Source organism: Notothenia coriiceps, unplaced genomic scaffold (genome assembly GCF_000735185.1).
Source record: "Notothenia coriiceps isolate Sejong01 unplaced genomic scaffold, NC01 NC01_scaffold00037104, whole genome shotgun sequence".
Classification (NCBI taxonomy): domain Eukaryota; kingdom Metazoa; phylum Chordata; class Actinopteri; order Perciformes; family Nototheniidae; genus Notothenia; species Notothenia coriiceps.
The window spans coordinates 18076-34496 of NW_011369805.1; the positions used below are offsets into that span (position 1 = coordinate 18076).

Sequence of the window (16421 nt, forward strand, 5' to 3'; positions counted from 1 at the left end):
TGTTCAGAGGCCTAGTGTGGAGGATAACATAAGGTCTTGAGGCAATTGGACGAAAAACACAATATTTATGATCAAAAACAAAGTCACTCGGTCACTTTTGACCCGAAACGCAAGAGAAGGGTTAAAGATCAGTTTAAATCGGCAGGTGGAGTTTCATAATATTGCGATAATTGAATTTCCGGTTTAGGCAAAGCAAATATTTCAAAGTAAACACGTACTAAAAAAGATAAATTGTGTTAAAAAACAACAACGACTTACATATTTTCCATTCACCACATTATATAATAATAATAATAACAAAAAATATTTACGGAATATACGTTCAGTGATCAATTTCACAATTGATACACATCGGTATGTGCATACATGCTTTTATTTTCCTAATATAAAGCCTGTTGACGCAGCGGTGGTTCGCAGTTCACAGCAGTAACGTTCACTTCCGGTTCCCAACGCGCAACGGCAACAGCGCTTTAGCTAGCGTTACAGCGACGGCGGGAAGTTGTGATCGTCAATTAAACAACAAATCAACTTCATGAGAACCGACGGAACTGTTAAATATCGACACTTCACTATGTTATATTGATGGATCTGTAATCGGAAATACGCTAACTGTACACTATCCTGAGCGGCGTGGGATTTAGCTAACATGGCTAACGTCGGAAACCAGCTACCAACACAGGCCGTTAGCAAGCCTGCATCAGGAAAACATGGAAATGTATTGCCCCTGTGGGGCAACGAAAAGACTATGAACCTCAACCCAATGATTCTCACAAATGTGCTGTCTTCGCCGTATTTCAAAGTTCAGCTTTACGAACTTAAGACGTACCATGAAGTTGTGGACGAAATCTACTTCAAGGTAAATTTTGCAAATGCTAACCCGCATGCTAGTTAGATAACCGCCGTACAGTCTATCTAGCGTTAAGGTAGCGATAGCAAATTTACTATAGTGGTCAATTACCAAGGGAAACTGCCACCACAAAGACCTAGTATTATATATGGTAACACAAGTACTCGGGAAGATGTCTGAGTATCTCAAACAATTGCGCACACATACGGGACCTTAATATTTCTATCAGCAACGCCACATTAACTTCTAAGTGAGTTTACGTTGACTAACGTAAAAGCATGGCTGCCGTCATAAACAAAGATTACTTGAATGTTTGTTTTTTATATTTTTCAGAAATAGTAAAATGATGATGATGCTGGTTTGACCGCTTAAAAGCGGCAGGTGGTAGGGGGTCTCTGACTGCCAGAGCAGAATAACTGTTCCCTGATACGTTCGTGTGTCTTTATTGACAAAAAGGCCAGTAAAGTATTATGTCAAAGGTTTAAAAAATAAAATAGTTGTTGTTAATCTACAGCCTTGCTATAAACCAAATCCACCTATCACATTTATGTTTAGCAGTAAATACTTTAAATGAATACCTGTTTAAACACTGGCATATATCACTCCAGCTTCACTAACGCTCAGAGGAATTTGTCAGGACTGGATCCTTCAGATGTGTATTGGCAGCTCAATTCATGTTTCATGGACACATGTAAGTGTGTTAATTGTCCTTAAGACTCCTTACATTGTTTTGTATGTCTACAGGTGAATCACGCTGAGCCTTGGGAAAAGGGAAGCAGAAAGACTGCAGGCCAGACTGGAATGTGCGGAGGGGTAAGTGAGAAGTACGTGCTTTTTATATTCCCCATCTTTTCCCCCCCTCTACATTTGCCTTTCCAAACTCGAGGATGATGACTTACAAGTATGACACATTTACACTTTATAAGTACTTTCATTGTTGTACTTTAATGCTTAAGTATTGTCCAAAGGTCCGTTTTTGTGAATAGGTTTGTTGTAAATGATGTGCTTTACAAATATGTCTTCATCCTTGTTAGGTGCGTGGAGTCGGGACTGGTGGTATTGTGTCTACTGCTTACTGTCTTCTATACAAACTGTTTACTCTCAAGCTGACTCGCAAACAGCTAATGGGTCTGATCACTCACTCAGACTCTCCTTACATCAGAGCACTTGGCTTCATGTACATAAGGTAGGTCTTTTTTGGCTGGAGATTTTTTTTTATACTTTCCAAATATTGCTAGATATTTTTGCACATTTTGGTTAAGACATCATGTTGATGAAATTAGAGATGTTTTGTTCTAAGGCAATATTTTTGTTAAAAATATAAAAAAGTTAATTAATTGATGAGAATATATTTGTTAATTGCCACTATGCTACTAAAATGTATCCATAGTGTAAAAGAAACATTTTATTGCAATGTTCTAGTTGCAATGCATTTTTCAGATCATAAAAAGTTTAACTTAAATGTGTATGTATAGGTATTATTGATACAGGTCGGTAAAATCATAAATATAAAGTAACTGCAATGTGAATTTGTGATGCAAATGTTCATATTATGCTCTCTGTTTTGTTCAGATACACTCAGCCTCCAGCAGATTTGGTAGATTGGTACGACGGCTTCCTGGATGATGAGGAGGTATGTCACTTCGGGTAATAATTTGATGTTTCTTTCTCTCAAATAAATACCTTGTCAAACGACACATGTTAAAAGCTCTCCATTTCCCCCCCTTGTGATGCTCATAAACTGATTTTTCACCTTTGCCTTCATTTGGCTTAATTGTCCCCAGTTTCTGTGCTCTAAACCCGAGTAGCTAGGTTACTTGCTCACTGTGCTGCTGCTGATTTTTATCAGGGTAAGTAATGTATGCGATGCAAATTAAATCTTTAAGTTAATGTAATGATAAGGCATGCCTTTTAAATTTTTATAAGCTTCTATCAGGACCACAAAATGTGGAATAAATAGTCATTTATACACAGTCAAGCGGACATGTACACCCAAACTAATAACACATGTTGACTGTTGCATACATCTATTAGGTATTCGCCATATTTTAAAGGATCAGTGTGTAGGATTTAGTGTAAACTAGTAGACCCCTAAAGCATGAAAGAAATGTTTTAGTTTGTCCATTCTGGGCTACTGTAGAAACATGGTCGTTGCAAAATGGTGCGCCCGGTGGAAGACGACCTGCACCTTATGTAGTAATAGACATCGGTTCACGTGATTCAACACGACCGAGAAGAAAAGTTAGGAATAATATATTTGATTTCTGCCGTCAAATCTTACATATTGGTCCTTTTTGATTAAAATTATACTTGATACCAGACTGTGCAGCTAGGCCTCCTTCGATGTTCTGTTGCATTATATTTGAACTGATCATATGAAATCCTTCCCAACTGGTTAATTCCCCTGTTTTTTTCTTTAGATGCCCATTGTGCAGCAGGTGAATTGGATATTGTATCTCAGCACTGTTGGGTTGCGTGTGTGAGTGCAAAGCGGCTGTTCCTTACCATATCAAGTCAATAACTCTTCAACTGGTGTGCACTTTGCCTAGCTGCTCCAATCTTTTCTTACACTGTGGGCAATTTGTAATCGCTTACACCCCCTTAAGAGTCCATTGTGGTCTTGGGAACGCAACACAAAGAAGCCATGGCTTGTCTTGCATTGAGTTTCAATGTTTTCAGACGCTGCTTTTTCCTTAATTTTCAGTCTGTTTACAGTAGATGCAACCACTTTTGAACTACTGTTATTAACAGATGATTTTAAGAAAAGGGGGGTGCATCCCAAAATAACAGTCCCTTCATTATCAACGCTCACACTGTTAAAACAGCCAGAGTTTGAAATGAGGTAAGACTTTTGTTATATTTATAGTTCTCTATCCTCTGTCATTGGCAAAGAAAATTCAGCCACATCTGATTGCTTTTGAGAGATTAAGCTAGATGAACAGAGGTGAAGTTTCAGTACTTGGTCATCACAAAAAACATAATTTGAGGCTAGATTGAAACAGCGATCACACATACCTCTGCCCTGCCTGGCTGTGTTAACTGAGTTTTCCTATGGCTCTTTCCCACCGGTTGATTTCAGGAGCTTGACGTGAAGGCAGGGGGCGGCTGTGTGATGACCGTTGGAGAGATGCTGCGCTCCTTCTTGACCAAACTAGAGTGGTTCTCCACTCTGTTCCCCCGCATTCCGGTGCCCGTGCAGAAATCTATTGACGTGAAGATGAAGGCCAGGCCTCGTAAAGTTCCCGTGAAAGAGACGCCGGAGGAGGAACCCGAGGTGGAGGAGCCAGGGAAGCAAGGAGAACAACGCGGCTCCAGGTAACACAATTAAAAGGTTGTCTGTTGCAAACTCTTGCCATGACTCTCTTTACTCTACTTCTTACTTATGTAGGTTATGTTATCTATATGACCAGAAAGTGTAATAGCTTGCTCTGTTTTTTTGTCAGGACACCAAAACAGACACCAAGTCCAAAAAAGTCCCCCAAACGGTCAAGGAGCAGGAGCCACCACCGCGAGAAAGAACGACACGGCCCCAGCTTTGACCGAGAGCTGGAGAGGGAGCGGGACCGCCAGAAGAAAGAGAGGGGGGGCGGGGAGCGAGGGGACAGGGAGAAACGGCGGTCCCGCAGCGCAGACAGAAACCAAGACCGGAGGGAGCGTAGAAAGAGTGGCAGCAGGGACAGAAAGAACGAACGCAGGGACAAAGAAAGAGACGGCGGGGATGACAAGAACAAGAGGAAAGAGAGGGAACACCATAAAGACAGAGGCGTAGAGGGGGAGAGGTCCAAAGAGAAAAAGAGCAGGGGGGAGACTGATGAGAGGAGGCATAAAGAGGACAGGGAAAGGCACAGAGAAGAGAGGAAGGCCAAAAAGCAGAGCCAAAGTCACAGTAGAGAGAGGAAGCACAAGAGCGGGGGGGAAGAGAAGAGCAGGAAGAGAGACAGCAGGGAGAAAGACAGGGAGAGGGACGGAGAACAGCGCTCTCACAAACGTAGTGGTAGCAAAGACAGGAGCCATCATCAGCGAGAGCCCAATAATGACCATAGTAAACATATTGGACGCAGAAGGAGTCAGAGCACTGAGTAAATGTCGCCTGCCAGCAATATTACTTGTTCTCCTCTTATGTTTCCCTCCCCTCTTTTTTACCCAGTTGTTAATTAGAAGAGAAGAATGTCGGCACATTGGACACCTGGAGTTTATGTCTTTGGCCAATGTAATATTGCTTTACTTTTATGTTTTTCTGCCTTTTTTCACTCCCCATTAGACCATTGTTAGTCTTCACTTGAAATTTAAAAAGTGGCAAAAATTGCATTTTAATTTTCTATGGTGCGTCTGTTTGCCCTGTGAAGATGTGGATTTGTAAATACCGTTTCAGAGGCCGTCGACACACGATCAGGGGTCTGAGTTGCATTGAATGCTCAGTCGGGTTCCCATGGCGCTGAAAGCTCAACTAAGAACTGTCGTTATATCATTTATGCAATGTATAAATAATAACTTGTTTTCAGGCAGTACAAAACATATTTCTATAGATTTGAATAAATACACTGCATTTGTCTGGCGAGTGAGCTTCAAATTTGAGATTAGCAGCCATGTTGTTGGAAAATGACTACACAAAGCAACTCTCTCCATGGTCGTGTGTCGTCAGTCTGAGAATGTTTTAATCCTCTAAGGGCCGTCTGCAAGGGGTCATTTTTACCACACACACTGAGCCCTGCCTGTGCTGTGTTTGGGTTATTGCGCTGTTGCATTTTGTTTTCTAATAAAACACTTTTACAAACAACATGTTTTTAGTCTTGTTTTCAAAGGAATATCCATGTATTTGTCATTGCATCACACATTTATAGCAGTTCAAGGATATCACAACCATTGACTTGAGACAGGCTGAATTCAAATAATATCTTTGGATAGTTTTATTAGAATGTAGTCTGAACATAGCTTCCATACAAAATACACAGGCAACACTATATGAAATGGAACAAACCCCCAGATATAAAATATGTAACTTCAACAGTAGGCAAATGATAATATGTTTTTTACACAGTATAGAATAGATAAACTTAAAAACCCTTTGGTCATGAGCTGTGTGGAATATGTGTTAGTCATACCTCATAAGTGTAAATATATGTAACCCATGCTAATTCCTGTGTTATATCAAAATATGTTACATGAAATCTTAACAAGGTTACACAACTAAAGTTATTGTTATTTGGTAAATGGTAAACAATTTGCCATTCTCATATGTTGACAATGCTGCCACCTTGACAGTTATCCCCACATTTGAGTCCTGAGACGTTTGCAGACCCCTAGCTGTGTCTACACAAGTGTTTTCCTATTGGGACAGATCCTGTGCTGTTTGCACACACACAGGCTCCGACTCAGGTCCACTAGTTGCAGTGTACTCGGCCGACACGGAGAAACAGTAGGCCGAGTTTGGAATCAGATCAGTGAGAATGATGCTCTCGCCCTGCACCGTTATCTCCTCTGACTCTCTGGAGCTGTCCTGCTTCCTGATGAGCAGGCTGTACTGGGAGGCAGCTTCAACTGGAGACCACTCCAGGAAAATAAATGTAGGCAGTGCTTGTTTGACATTTAGTACTGGAGCTGGGAGGCCTCCTATTGGAAATAAACAAGTCACAGTTTTGAATTAGGTTACAGCTTGACTTGAGAATAGTTTGTCCGATAAATAAGGAACGAAAAGCTTGCATGAAAGCTAATTAATTTACATGCGTAGAAAGTAACCTTCACATTAGGCTTAACATTAGAAGCTAATCAAAAGCAGCATTCAAGTCTCCCCCTTCAAATGTTTCTTTGGGCTAAACTATTTGTGGTTAAAAATTATGAATGTTTCCCAATTATAAAATGTATCTTGTAAAATTTGTTTTAAAAAAATACAAACTAACCATTTTCTAGGGAGTGCCCACTTAGATCTCTTCTTCTGCGACCTGAGGAACCTGCTAAAGAAAGAGATTTCATCATTTAATTTGTTAAAAACAATTAGTAAAAATGTGTCTTTTTTTAATGTGTCAAATATTATATAACACACTTGCACGCACACGCACACACACACACACACACACACACACACACACACACACACACACACACACACACACACACACACACTCCATTCAGTTCCTACCGATTGGCACACTTGTCTCTTTACTGTCCCCAGCTGTGTTGCTGGCTGTTATCACCAGGTCAGTGGATGTGATGTTGTGCAGAGAACAGGACAGTCCTGCAGTGCTGCACAGCTGAAATCTGGGCGTCACACTGTTGTCGTACACGGTGTATGAGGTGGCAAACACTGACGTGTTCCATGAAACTGTGGCAAAGGTGTTGTTACCACTGTACTCCACTGCTATTGGTGGACATGGAGCTAGGAGAAGATAAATTACAGTTAGATAAAACATCAGGAGTCTTTGTTTAACATGTCTGGCTTTTCCCTATTGTTGAAATAGTTGTGATGAAATGTCTGAAAGTAAGACAGCAGCCAATAAATGGAATCAGAAATCATTGCGAAAACAAACACACATCTCTCATGCGAAATAACCAAAATGTCTCTTTGAAAGATTATTGTATTCATGTAGCCTTCATGTAGGCGTCTTCTGCCTACAGGCCCCCATCACTCTGCAGGAAATAACTTAGAAAAGATGTTTCCAAGGCATTTAAGCTATTGATTGGAACATAATTCTCCCTGCTAGATGGTCTAGTCTTTGATTCAAGTTTCAAGTTACAAGGCTTTATTGTCATTTGCACATTAGCTACAGTGTAGATATGGCAATGAAAAACGTAGGTCACAGGCTCCTCCAACAGTGCAACATATATATAGGACATAGAACAAATAAAACAGATAAAATAATGCAAGAGAATACAAATAAAGAATAGAATAGAAATAGTGCAAGAAGAGTCTATATACACAAGTAAATGGAATGATATATTAGATAAATAATTTGCAAAATGCAAACAGATGAATGTTTATGGATGTTCTTTAAAAAGTTCAGGTGTTTAATAGATTGTTGATATGATGGTTTAATCACCTTTTTGACTTGTCACAGCAGGAAAAGGGGAGGTGTAACTAATACAATGAATGACGCCTCTATTAAAGTAGAATATGGAACAATGTGCTGAGCTGTGCTGGAGTTTAAGTACTCAAGTAAAAGTACGTGTTTGAGGTAATTGTTATTAAAGGCCGTGAAATCCAGGATGTAAGAATGTTTGAACAGAAGCTTGAGTGTTAAGTGAAGTTTACCTGTTGTACCACTGAGCGGCACAGAGGGTTGGCTGGTACCACCAGTGTTCCTACTCTCCACTGTAGCCCAGTAGGATGAACCGCAGGGGAGAGGAATCTCAAAGTACGTCATGCTTGTCCAATAGGAAGAGATCTCAAACAGGGCCTGGCTATCTCCCAGCAGACTTCCGTTTAACTCCAGCAAATACTCAATGTCTCTACAGGTGATCTGAGTCCAGTTGGAGTACAATATCTGGGTTTCATTCTGCATCGTAAAGAGCTCCACATCAACACTGTCTGGGGGGACAAGGGGCTGAAAGAAAGAGATAGAGAGGATTATTTAATGTAATAATCAATTTCAGTGCAAATGTTTCTAAGTTATTGGACCAGCTCTTGTACCTGCTCCACTCTGCACTGGGTCACTGACGGAGCTGTTGCATGTCCCATCTGAGGCCTGAACAGTGAAATTGTAAAGTGTTCCACAATCAAGGCCCTGGATGGTGCAGCTGGGATTTGTGCTTTCACAGTACAGCATGTCTCCATTTTCGGCCTGGGCACAGCCATAGTAGTCCACAGCGTTATATCCGGGAGTCCATGACAACAATGCGGACTGATTGTTACAGTGTGAAATAACTGAGAGACCATCTGGCTGGCAGGGACCTGGACAGAAAAGAAAGATATGATAAAACTGCTGAAACAAATATCCTTAGGGCATATTTGGTCAACATATGAATGTACACAGGTATTCTCTATCTATGTAAAGACAACTACCTGTGTTAAGTGTAGCGTTTTGACTGGCTTTGCTGGTGCAGTTCTCGTGGCTGGCAGTCACAGATATGTCATACTGCTGGCCACAGTGGAGCTCCGATATGCTGCAGTTACTAGAGGTGGTGTTGCATGTATGCACATGTCTATTTGCACCCATTGCGACCACATGATATGTTTCAGCTACAAGAGAGGGGCTCCAGGACACCAGGGCACTGTCGTCCGCACAGGTTGACCCAACCACCACGTTACTGGGTGGACACGGCTCTGTGAAAAAGTGGGAAATAGTGATGTTTTTTACATTGGTGCAACAATCAGGATTTAGGAGCATGGATTTAGAATCTGAAAACAGTTGGTGTGTTTTTGGTCATTTTTAATCAAACCACCAATTACTGTTGGTCAAAACAACCTGACAAAACTGTTTTGTGTGTTAAACATTTTATAAATATACCTACAGATAAAAAAATAAAAAATCGTTTTTTGTCACTGACAGTTAATATTATGGAGAAATGTTAAGGCGTTTTAAAGGAAAACTACTTCTTGACATAATATCACAAATGGTCACACGTTATTGTGTTATTAATTGAGTGTTTGTGGTGATGGTGGGTGGATTTTGTAATTTTTTGATGGAACCATGGTAGTGACTTGCACCTGTTTACAGTCTTTATGCTAAGATTGATGGATTCATATTTACTGGACAGATATGAATTTGGTATTTATATTATCATCCAAGTCTCAGCAATAACCAAAGAAGCAAAATGTGTCCTTCAAAGTTAGCACTTGAAAAGATGGTATGAAATGCATGACAAAAATCAACAGAAATCGACATACCCATGCTTATTCTGTATGGTGGACTCCTCAGACTGCTGCACTGGTCTGATGAAGCGGCAACAATGATGGTGTAATGGAGGCCACACTGTGCTCCATGGAGGTAGCAGCTAGTGCCAGTATTATTGCAGGAGAGGTAGGTGTGATCACTGGCTTCTGCTGTGGCAGTGTACACAGTGTTTCCCTCTGCATGCCACAACACGAGGATTGAGGAATTGTGGCACTGAGCAACCGCTGTGATACCAGAGAGGGTGCAGGGAGCTGGGGGAACAGACAGATTTCATTTACTGACACTGCAGAATGTATGCATTTATGTTTTACTCAGGGTTGGGCATTATTTAAAATTCAGATGCATATTTCTTTCAAAAAGTCAGAAATGTGTTACCTGTCTGCAGGTCGATCGTGGTGCTTGGCTGACTCTCACATTTGCTGTTTTTAGCAATAACACTGAAGTTATATAGTGAAACACAGGCCAGGCCTTCCACCTCACAGGTTGTGTTGGAGGAAGAGGTGCAGTTGCCTATATAGTTGTCTTCACCTACAGCTGACACAGCATAGCTGTCTGCCCCTGGAGCAGCGTTCCATGATATCCAGGCAGAATTTGTCACACAATCGAGCCTGCCACTAATTCTTTCAGGCTGGCAGGGAGCTGGAAAGTAAAAATGACATAACATTTACTTTGGTGACAGAAAGGATATGTTTATGCAAGGATGAATGGCTGTAGAAGCTTGCTTACCTGACATGATACTGTAGGCCTGACTCTGCTGGCTTCTGCAGGCACCTCTGATGGAGGTGACATGAACACTGAATGTTTTCCCACATGTCATATTTCTGATGGAACATGCAGTGTTTGTGGTATTACAGCCACCGATGGTTACTCCATTGTCTGCAGTTACTGATGTCAAAAAGTGGTCTGCTTCTCTGACGGCATCCCAAGAAATCATCAGGTCGTTTGACAAACAGTCAACCTCAGCACTCACGTTCTGAGGAGGGCAGGGCGCTGGGAATAAGTAGAGATTTCAAAGTTAGAAATGTGTGTTGTAAACGGCACAAAAGTAAAAACATGTGTTAATAAAACTGTGTTAATTTAGTTTGTTAACCAACCCTAGGCTAGTATCACCTTGTTTGTGATTAGTCACATGTAACAGTGTTTAAATGTCTGTATCAACAATAACTTGTTTTATGTGCGTGAGACAACTTTCATATTTCTTCAAGTATAGTTTTTAGGTGATAAAACCTAGTTTGCTTAATTTTTCATCCAATATTGTTTTTGGTTTTATTCTAAAATTCCTAATAGTCAGTGAGTTACTGAATATCTGGGAGGCAGGTGAACAAAGACAGAGGAGGATGCAATCAGATCGTTTTAGTTAGTGCTTCCCTGTCTGTGAAGACTTAAACTTCCTTAATTTAATGTGTAAAATTGACAGGAGTGCACAGGAACGACACTTTTTTTCCAAGGCAAAATAATAAAAGCATGCGTCAACTTTGGGGCAGAAGTTCGCATGCACAATGTTGACGCATGCGTAGTCCTGCGCAAGGTACGCAAAACAGTAAAAGTGAATTTTGATTGGCAGGTGTGTAGGTTTTTATAGCCATGATTTTTTACGAGATAATGACAGCTCAGCAAACTGAACACTTATTACAATTGCATTTTTAAATATCTGTATGGTTCAGTCGCAACATGAGCACAAATCACCAACAAGTTTAGTTGAGCTTGAGTTTCGGCTAAGTAAACAGCTAGCGCTAAACTAGCGTAGGCTACCTGGCTTAGTTAGCTGTGTTGCTAACCTTTTCGCTAGCATCCTGTTGGATAGCACATCTTCAGCAGCCCCAACAACGGACGACAACAAAGTATCGCACTGAGCGGCCAAGGACAGCCCAGATGAACGTTTACGAGGGAGGAGACACTTCCCTCATTGTCCATGGACAGGTGAGGAGCCGCCATTCAGGTTGATAAGGACCGAATGAACCAGACTTCTGGGGGTGAGTAACTCATGGATGGGGACATAATTTGTCTTTGAGTTTTCCATTTTCCATGATCCATCATTTGTACTAAGGTAAACTGTTTAGAGGTACACTCAATACACATAAAAAGTATGCAGTGCACTAAATGCAGGTTGTATTACTATCAGAGTTGGGAAGTAATTAAGTACATTTGATCAAGTTTCACTTCATTTTTTTGCTACTTTGTACTTATACTCCACTACAATTCAGCGGTTAATCGTGTACTTGTTTACTCCACTTCATTTATTTAATATCTTTAGTGACTTTGCATATTTAGATTTATGTTGTGAAATATAATCAAGTAAATTCACATTCTACCCAGCAGCAAATTAAGTAATTAAAATTAGTCCCACCATTACCAGATATCATAAACACATCAATATTACATTAATAATTATAATCAAAACACATTATTCTGAAATGGGCCAATCTGCACAATGAGTACTTTTACTTCTGGTATTTTAAGTATATTTTGATGCTAATACTTTTGTACTTTTATTTGAGTAACCTTTTGAATGCAGGACTATTACTTGTTACAGAGCACACCGTGGTAGTTCTACTTTTACTTAATTAAAAGATCTGAGTACCTCTTCCACCTCCCTGTGTTGAGTGTATTACTGGTGTTGTCTGTCTCACCTGAGTTGAATATCAGAGCCTGGCTGGGGATACTGGAGCAGTTGTCATCCATAGCAACCACCTGAACAGAGTAGCTGTTGCCACAGGTGATGTTGTCAAGGCTACAGTTGAGGCTAGAGGTTTGACAGCTGACGTTGTTATGACTACTGTGGGCCATCAATGAGTACTGTACAGCCCCCTGACTGGCGGTCCAGGACACAACAGCTGTGTTGTTATCACAGTCCATCACCACAGAGACATTAGTGGGAACACATGGCACTGCAGGAAGAGGGAAGGAAACAGCATGATGGGTAAAACGTCATGACGTTGAATTTGAATTTCAACAATACCTAATGTATTCATGCGTATAACATTGATACATCGTAGATCATCATAAGGATAAGCAGAGGTACAGTTATTCTAAAAGAGTAGTCATTCCAACTCTTAAAAACTAATGTTGACACATATGAGTGCAAACATATAGAACAAAACTTACATATAGTCATTTAATCAAATGCATGCAATTTTTCCAAGTATAATTGCAGAATGTCATTTTTTTTAACCTATATATCCATGTATATGCAGTATATATTATGATAAATACTTGGAAAAAATATCATATTGTCTACACCATATACATATTGCCATATTCTGCAATATTATCTTGTGTTATTATCTTAAATATAACTTGTCAAAGTTTTGTTGAAACAATTTAATTTAGGGAAAACACTACCCTCATATCGAAAGAGTGTAAAAGCCTTGCTGGAAAATCCTCATAAAAGCATACAGACATTTCCTTGCTCACTAAGACCCCTAAAAGAACAATGTTATATGTCATTTTGGTTTGTGACCTTTTGCATCATCCCTTGAATTAAGATCGGTCATGTAAAAAAAAAAAAAGTATACAACCAACTGTTGATAACAACAAAGATAAAGCATTATGTAACCAAAAGCCTTTTTAAACCCCCACCTGACTGCAGACTGGTGGTGTGACTGGAGGTGATGTTACACTGCTGGTTGGAGGCTGTGACTGACACGGAGAAGTTTTGCCCGCAGGTGAGTCCCGGGACGCTGCATCCATTAGAGTCGGACATGCACATGGGGGAGATGCCAGTGTCAGTCTGCATTGCCGCTGTGTAGTAGTCGGACCCATTAGTTGCCTGCCACATTACCATGACGATGCCAGAGAGACAGTCCTGCCTGGTGGAGACTCCTACAGGTGGACACGGCCCTGGGAAAAACAAATACTATACATGTTTGACCTGTTTCAGCACACTCTTATTATATTTAGTGTTTAATCTTATCTCTTTGAATGTGAAAGTGTATTTCGTGAACATACATGTCTGTATGGAAGCCGATGCACTGGAGTTTCCAGGACAGTGCTGGTTTTGAGGTGTGACTGTGAGGCTGTAGTTTAGTCCGCAGCTAAAGCCAGAGAAGTGGGCCGTGGTGACATTAGTGGTGAGAACAGTTGTTTCGTTTCCTGCCTCGCCTGATACCATATACACATTTGTCCCGTTACTGCCATCCCAGCTCAGTGAGACCACTCTCATATCACAATTCACAGTGGCAGCCAAGTTCTGGGGCACACAGGAATCTGGAAAAAACAAAGATGAGTGACGTATTAACAGCATTATTCAACCACATCTATGTTTTAGTACACCAACTTCAATTGCAATGCACATTTAATGATAACGTTTTATCATGTGGGTCTGTTACTTTCTTATATTTTCCTACATTTCTTTTGAGAACAATTTAAGTTTTTACTTACAACATGGAAAATGTTGTAGGAATGTCCTTTAAGGAAATTATAGTTTAAATCCAAGCAAATATTAATTTGTCTTTCATTTCTGATTGAAAGCTTGATGCTGAATATGAAGATGAATAATCCCTTTTTTTTGCTTCACTGACTTAAAGCTTGGGTTAAATAAACAACCAAATTATTTAAAATGAATTCCTTAGAGGTGTGATAAACACTGTCTACATTTTTCATTTTATTGATACCAAATGAAAAGAGGAAATCTTAACAAACTTTAGACGACGTACCCATATAGATTATGGAGCTGTTGCTAGGCAGGCTTGTGCAGTTGCCATTCTTTGCCCTCACTACAACAGTGTACTCCTCTCCACACTGCAGGTCGTTCCAGCTGCAGTCGGTGCTGTTGGTGAGACACTGGTGGGCGTGGCCATCAAGCCCAGTTGCTACAGCAACATATGTTTCAGCGCCATCACTGGACCCCCAGCTGACTGAGCCCATGTTAAACTCACACTGTGCATAGGTCGTCACATCGCTGGGGGGGCATGGTGCTGGGAGAGAGAGAGGAAGGTGGAGAACTCAACTAAACACAAGCTTGTGACAGAAGTTATGCATTGTGAATTGTTGTCTCAGATATTAGATTATACCAGTTTTGAAGAAGGCGGGGCTGCTGGGGATGCTGTCACAGTCACTGCCTTTTGCTTGTACAGTCACATTGTAGTCCTGTCCGCATGGTAAAGTAGCTGCTGGAATACTCTGGGTTGCGTTGTGGATCTTCACGTATCCAAGGCTCCCAGTAGTCGTTACTAAGTAATTCACGACACCACTTGCTTGGTACCAGGAGATCTGGACCTGCTCACTCTGACAGAGCACCTGATCGGAAACAATCACAGGCTGGCAAGGCTCTGAGGAGAGCATAATAAATAAAGAGAGAGAGAAAAATTAAGATGATTTACCAGAAACAAATAAAGTACTAGATCCTTCAGTAAAAGTAGAAATTCCTATATGATGAAATATTAAGTTAATTAATCGATTAGGAGTTGGGCACACAATTAATCAGCACCAATTTTGATATTTGTCTTTGTTTATCATAAACATTGACATCTTATAGACAAAATGATTTATTGTTAAATGACAAAATAATTGCATTCAGAGCCTTAGAGTATTTTGTACATTAAATTAGTGTTTTGTTATTTCTAATGGCTTAATAAGTAAGCAACATTTGAATATAGCACCTGGTGCAGATGAAGCTAAATGTAACCTCTTTATATGTTTGTTAATTTAATCACTCAAACAAACAGTGCATCTATTTTTTTAAATGGTCACATAAAATCTGCCATATAACCATAGCTATCAAAATAAAAATAAATGGGAGTAAAAAGTACAATATCTGCTATAGATGCAATGTGTTGAAGTAGAAGAGTAACAGCAGACAATGGAAATACCCAATTGATGTAGAATAATCTTAAAAATGTTACTTGAATGAAGAACTTGGTTAAAGAGTATTTAGTTACTTTTGACCACTGAAACGGGCAGAAGTAACTAAGCTTCTTCAGTACCTGTTTGGATGGACACGGTGCTGCTGGCCTGGCTCCTGCAGCCTTGACTGTCTGCTGTTACGGTAAAGTTGTACGTCTCTCCACAGTCCAGACTGGCAAACTGACACGTAGAGCCTGTAGAGTTACACGTCTGCACCGGCCCTCCTGATGTCTTGATGGCGTTAGCTACGTACAGCTCAACATCAGACCTCTCCTCCCAGGACAGGACTGCGGTGTGGGAGCCACACTGCAGGGACACATCTACACCCTGAGGAGGACAAGGACCTACAAAAAGATGTGAACATAGGTTATATTTTGAAGAAATTAAACCTTGGTTCATATTCGCCACTTATGAGGATTTGCTGTAAAACTCACGCGTTGTGAGGTTAGCGTGCATCGGCGCACTGAGGCTGCACTGTTCGTTGCTGGCGGTGAAGCTGAGGTTGTAGGTTTCTCCACAACTTAAACCCGTCACGTTACAGCTGTTCTGCTGAGTTTCACACAGTGACAGAAGACTTCCACTGACCATGGCTGTCAGGGAAAAGTTTGCTGCGCCATAAGTAGCATTCCAGGACACAACGGCAGCGCCATCATGAATACAGTCCACCTCTATCTCTACCTCTCTGGGCAGACATGGAGCTGAGGAACACATCAGTATGTATGAATTGACACCCAAAGAAACAAATAGAAGCGAAACTGCATGCTGAGTATGTGTTTACCTGATGTAAGCGAGACCACTGTGCTGTCAGAGCTGTTGTACTGCTGACCCAGCGCCTTGACCCAGACGTTGTACTCAGTGCCACACATCAGCCCTGAGACAACACATTGGGTACTTGTGTCTGC

The 16421-nt window shown here is 40.8% G+C and overlaps 3 protein-coding genes across 3 annotated transcripts; 1 reads left to right on the top strand and 2 right to left on the bottom strand.

Moving 5' to 3' along the window:
* The first annotated feature begins 430 nt into the window (after positions 1-430).
* On the top strand, positions 431-5624 carry prpf38b (pre-mRNA processing factor 38B). Its single transcript, XM_010793065.1, has 6 exons — positions 431-856; positions 1592-1660; positions 1882-2033; positions 2420-2480; positions 3927-4162; positions 4291-5624. The coding sequence occupies exons 1-6, from the start codon at positions 647-649 to the stop codon at positions 4928-4930; spliced, it is 1368 nt and encodes a 455-aa protein (XP_010791367.1). The 5' UTR covers positions 431-646; the 3' UTR covers positions 4931-5624.
* A 102-nt stretch (positions 5625-5726) lies between these two features.
* On the bottom strand, positions 5727-8304 carry LOC104964318 (uncharacterized). Its single transcript, XM_010793066.1, has 4 exons — positions 8094-8304; positions 6984-7220; positions 6745-6798; positions 5727-6457 (listed from the first exon to the last, which is right to left on the bottom strand). Exons 1-4 carry the CDS (start codon positions 8203-8205, stop codon positions 6174-6176), a joined length of 687 nt encoding a protein of 228 aa, XP_010791368.1. The 5' UTR covers positions 8206-8304; the 3' UTR covers positions 5727-6173.
* A 55-nt stretch (positions 8305-8359) lies between these two features.
* Positions 8360-16385, bottom strand: LOC104964319 (fibronectin type III domain-containing protein 7-like). The gene is made up of 14 exons (XM_010793067.1): positions 16298-16385; positions 15954-16217; positions 15600-15863; positions 14688-14945; positions 14331-14591; positions 13624-13881; positions 13255-13515; positions 12306-12563; positions 10402-10665; positions 10051-10314; positions 9669-9926; positions 8844-9104; positions 8472-8732; positions 8360-8385 (listed from the first exon to the last, which is right to left on the bottom strand). The coding sequence occupies exons 1-14, from the start codon at positions 16383-16385 to the stop codon at positions 8360-8362; spliced, it is 3246 nt and encodes a 1081-aa protein (XP_010791369.1).
* Positions 16386-16421: the final 36 nt, after the last annotated feature.

Excerpts from the sequence above, each read along its gene's own strand:
- prpf38b (XM_010793065.1), top strand. The coding sequence starts at position 647 with ATGGCTAACGTCGGAAACCAGCTACCAACACAGGCCGTTAGCAAGCCT. Across the intron at positions 1,661-1,881 it reads AGACTGGAATGTGCGGAGGG|GTGCGTGGAGTCGGGACTGG; the intron begins GTAAGTGAGAAG and ends CATCCTTGTTAG. Across the intron at positions 4,163-4,290 it reads GGAGAACAACGCGGCTCCAG|GACACCAAAACAGACACCAA; the intron begins GTAACACAATTA and ends TTTTTTTGTCAG.
- LOC104964318 (XM_010793066.1), bottom strand. The coding sequence starts at position 8,205 with ATGACGTACTTTGAGATTCCTCTCCCCTGCGGTTCATCCTACTGGGCT. Across the intron at positions 7,221-8,093 it reads GCCGCTCAGTGGTACAACAG|CTCCATGTCCACCAATAGCA; the intron begins GTAAACTTCACT and ends ATCTTCTCCTAG. Across the intron at positions 6,799-6,983 it reads AGAGACAAGTGTGCCAATCG|CAGGTTCCTCAGGTCGCAGA; the intron begins GTAGGAACTGAA and ends CTCTTTCTTTAG.
- LOC104964319 (XM_010793067.1), bottom strand. The coding sequence starts at position 16,385 with ATGTGTGGCACTGAGTACAACGTCTGGGTCAAGGCGCTGGGTCAGCAG. Across the intron at positions 14,592-14,687 it reads CCCCGCCTTCTTCAAAACTG|CACCATGCCCCCCCAGCGAT; the intron begins GTATAATCTAAT and ends TCTCTCTCCCAG. Across the intron at positions 8,733-8,843 it reads AAACGCTACACTTAACACAG|GTCCCTGCCAGCCAGATGGT; the intron begins GTAGTTGTCTTT and ends TTTTCTGTCCAG.